Below are 3,995 nucleotides of genomic sequence, written 5' to 3' on the forward strand. Positions count from 1 at the left end.
AGGGCAAGAGGAGAATGGGGAGACAGAGGATGAGATGGTTGGACAGGATCACTGACTCAGTGGATATAAGTTTGAGCAAACTTCATGAGATAGTAAAGGACAGGAAGCCTGGCATGCTGTAGTTCATAGGTTGCAAAGAACTGGACACGACTCAGGTACTGAACAACAAAATTAAAAATGGGAACAATCCTCCAACTTCTCATTCTCTCCTTTTCCACTTCCACCATTCATTAAAATAAAAAGTAAAACTGAGCTCTGAGGTTCACTGTAAGTGATATGGTTTTACCTCATCATATTTAGTTTGAGAAATAAAATCCATTTCTAACTTCGTATGGTAATACTTGTTAACCACTAGATTTGTGGAGGACATTGACCAAGCAAGAAGATAAAATGAATAGGAAGGAACCTAAATACATTATCCTTGTGGAGACTCTAGTATCCTTCATTAAACTATGAGAACCCAGAATTTAGCATATCTATAATATGTGACCATCAGAAGAAACACAAGAAATGTAGTCCATTAAATACCTCTGTTTTGTTCTCCATAAAATGAGTCTAATAATTCTTTAAATTTATATTTCATTTGAACCTACTTGTTTGACTAATTGCACTCATGGAGTGTCTCTATCTCAGAACCCATTGGAGATTATTCTTTTAGTAGGCAATAACCCTGACTTAGAAATACCAATAGCTCACTGCTGTGAACAGCAAGTGTGGCAGCAGCCCACTACCTGGTCTTTGTGTCCCTTTCCATGTCTGCTTTCTCATAAAGTACTGTTCTTCAAACTTGGACAAATTTCTTTTTATTAGTTTTCTGTTCTGTATAAACAAAAGGCTGGGCTACAATCTCCCAGGAAATCTGGCAATATGAGAAGCACATTCTCATGACTAGTTCTTAGCATGGGTTGGCTCAAAAATCTGCCATTCCTTGTTTTACTTCTGACAATCTTTTCATGAATGAATTGGCCACAGACCATTTTGCAGGAATTCACACATCCACCGAAAATTGGACTGGATCACTAAAAAGCACACAGTGACTTGATATGGTAAAATTTCAATATTTACTACCAAACAAGCATCCTTATGCCCATTTTTGGAGTATGAACTTCAAAATTTGCTGTAAAAAGAGTATGAAAAAGATATTGAAACTGATGCATCCTCCAACAGTGTCACAGAATCTTAGAATAGAATCAGAAACATTTTAGATCTGGAAATTACCATCAAGGCTGAATGAATTCGTTAATTGGTACAAATAAGAGAATTTCCTTATATAGCTTTTCATACAGCTGGCAAATATCGACACCAGGGTCATGCCCAGGTATCCATATTCTCAGATTTGTTCTGCCAAGTTTTGAGCCAAAGTATAGGAAATACTTTAAGGGATAAATATTTACCTCTTAGATACTGTAAGTATAGAGATGTGGCTTGTCATCTATTTTGTGGTTCCAGAGTGTCTATAGATGTGGCAGGCTATTTACAGAATGAAGATAGATTTTCTAACTCAAAATGAATCTTCTGTTCATTGCTTTTCTCAGAGCACCCAGCACCTCCTTGTTCCTCAGACTGTAAATGAGAGGGTTGAGCATGGGGGTGAAGACGGTATTAATCATGGAGAGTACTTCATCCTGCTCCAAAGTGTGAAAGGAGTGGGGAGTCATGTAGATGATTATGGCCGGCCCATAGTAGAGGCTCACTACAGCCAAATGAGAGGAGCATACAGCCAGGGCTTTCCTCCTGCCCGCTGGTGAGTTCATGTGGAGGACTGTGAGGAAGATGAGTATGTAGGAAGCCACGATGAGCCCTAATGGAAGAAGAACAAATACAATGCAGATGACAGACACCACCATCTCATAGAGGGAAGTGTCTTCGCAAGAGAGCTTTAGGACAGCAGGCATCTCACAGAAGAAGTGGAGGATCTCCCTGGAGCCACAGAAGGGGAAATGCATGGTGTAGATGGTATTGAGGAGGGAATTTAGTGCACCTCCGCCCCAGGACACTAGAGCCATCTGCAGGCAGACTCTTGGGTTCATGATGATTGTGTATCTCAGGGGGTTGCAAATGGCCACATAGCGGTCATAAGACATAAGGGTCAAAAGGAGACACTCACCACCCCCGAGGGCAAAGAAAAAGAAAATCTGGGTTCCACAGGCAACTTTTGAGATGTTTTTCTTCCCAGAGAAAAAGTTGATGGCCATTTTTGGAACTGTGGTAGAAATTAAGGCCAAGTCAATGAGAGAGAGATGGCTGAGCAGTATATACATGGGGGTGTGGAGGTGGGAGTCCACCCAAATCAAGAGGATTAGGATGGCATTGCCAGTGAAGGCGATGATGTAGACCAGAAGAATGGAGGTGATGAGGATGCTGATGTACTGCAGCTCTGGGAAAAGTCCCAGGAGAAAGAAATCAGTCAGTGTTTCATTTTTCCCATCCATGTTCCAATCTCCAGACTAGAACTAGAGGATATGGAGGAAACAAAGTTTTAAAAGTGCTGAATGGATAAGAAAGCTGTGGTACATATACACAATGGAGTGTTACTCAGCCATTAAAAAGAACACATTTGAATCAGTTCTAATGAGGTGGATGAAACTGGAGCCAATTATACAGAGTGAAGTAAGTCAGAAAGAAAAACACCAATACAGTATACTAACACATATATATGGAATTTAGAAAGATGGTAATGATAACCCTCTATGTGAGACAGCAAAAGAGACACAGATGTATAGAACAGTCTTTTGGACTCTGTGGGAGAGGGAGAGGGAGAGGGTGGGATGATTTGGGAGAATGGCATTGAAACATGTATATCATATATGAAACAAATCGCCAGTCCAGGTTCGATGCATGATACTGGATGCTTAGGGCTGGTGCACTGAGATGACCCAGAGGGATGGTATGGGGAGGGAGGAGGGAGGGGGGTTCAGGATGGGGAACATGTGTATACCTGTGGTGGATTCATGTTGATGTATGGCAAAACCAATACAATATTGTAAAGTAATTAACCTCCAATTAAAATAAATAAATTTATATTTAAAAAAAGAAAGTGAAAGTGAAGTCGCTCAGTCGTGTCCGACTCTTTGCGACCCCATGGACACCAGGCTCCTCCGTCCATGGGATTTCCTAAGCAAGAGTACTGAAGTGGGTTGCCTTTTCCTTCTCTAGGGAACTTCCCGACCCAGGGATCGAACCCAGGTCTCCCTCATTGTAGACAGACGCTTTCCCGTCTGAGCCACCAGGGAAATCTAACAGGTAATTGCTTCAAGCACAGTGAAAACGTAAATCGCCCAGTCATGTTCCTTTCTTCGTGACCCCATGAACTATAGCCAGCCAGGCTCCTCTGTCCATGGAATTCTTCAGGCAAAAATACTGGAGTGGGTTGCCATTCTCTTCTTCAGGGGATCTTCCCGACGCAGGGATCAAACCCGGGTTTCCTGCATTGCAGGCAGATTCTTTACTGTCTGAGCCACCTTGTTGGATATTCTTAATCATATTTAGTAAAGGAAAACCGAACAAATTTTCTAATTACAGGCACTGTTTTGAATTGAGCACACAGGTGGCTCAAAAGCATATCATGCTGGTATACTGATGAATTGTTTAACCAGTGCATCTTAAGATGTAATTTTACCACCTTTAAAGGGCCCTACACTTTCTTATTTGGTTCAGCCTCCACCGCTTCTTATCTCAGTTCTAGACACATCACTCTTTAAAAAAATATGTTTGATAAAGATACATGAGTTTGCAACTCAAGATTTATAAATTTCAACATATTTAGATGACTAAGTAAAAAAGTTCAGTTCATAAAATTGGGTAAATTTTGACCACATGGAAGTCCTCTTGTATGTATTCAGAACCATTTGGATAAGTGAATTTATGCTCTTATGACCCTGACTGTAAATTTGGAGTTTCCATAGATAATATGAGATGAAATGGAAAATCTAACTTTTGGACTTCTTCCCAAACCTGCCATGATGAAACAGATGTGAAGGGCTGGTCTCTTGTAT

The 3,995-nt window shown here is 40.9% G+C and overlaps 1 protein-coding gene across 1 annotated transcript; it reads right to left on the minus strand.

Moving 5' to 3' along the window:
• Positions 1-1,496: 1,496 nt before the first annotated feature.
• Positions 1,497-2,432, minus strand: LOC120863760 (olfactory receptor 2M2-like). The gene has a single exon (XM_040240327.1). The coding sequence runs from the start codon at positions 2,430-2,432 to the stop codon at positions 1,497-1,499; it is 936 nt and encodes a 311-aa protein (XP_040096261.1).
• Between the last annotated feature and the right edge of the window lie 1,563 nt (positions 2,433-3,995).

Source organism: Oryx dammah, unplaced genomic scaffold, assembly GCF_014754425.2.
Source record: "Oryx dammah isolate SB20612 unplaced genomic scaffold, SCBI_Odam_1.1 HiC_scaffold_5, whole genome shotgun sequence".
Classification (NCBI taxonomy): Eukaryota; Metazoa; Chordata; class Mammalia; order Artiodactyla; family Bovidae; genus Oryx; species Oryx dammah.

Excerpts from the sequence above, each read along its gene's own strand:
- LOC120863760 (XM_040240327.1), bottom strand. The coding sequence starts at position 2,432 with ATGGATGGGAAAAATGAAACACTGACTGATTTCTTTCTCCTGGGACTT.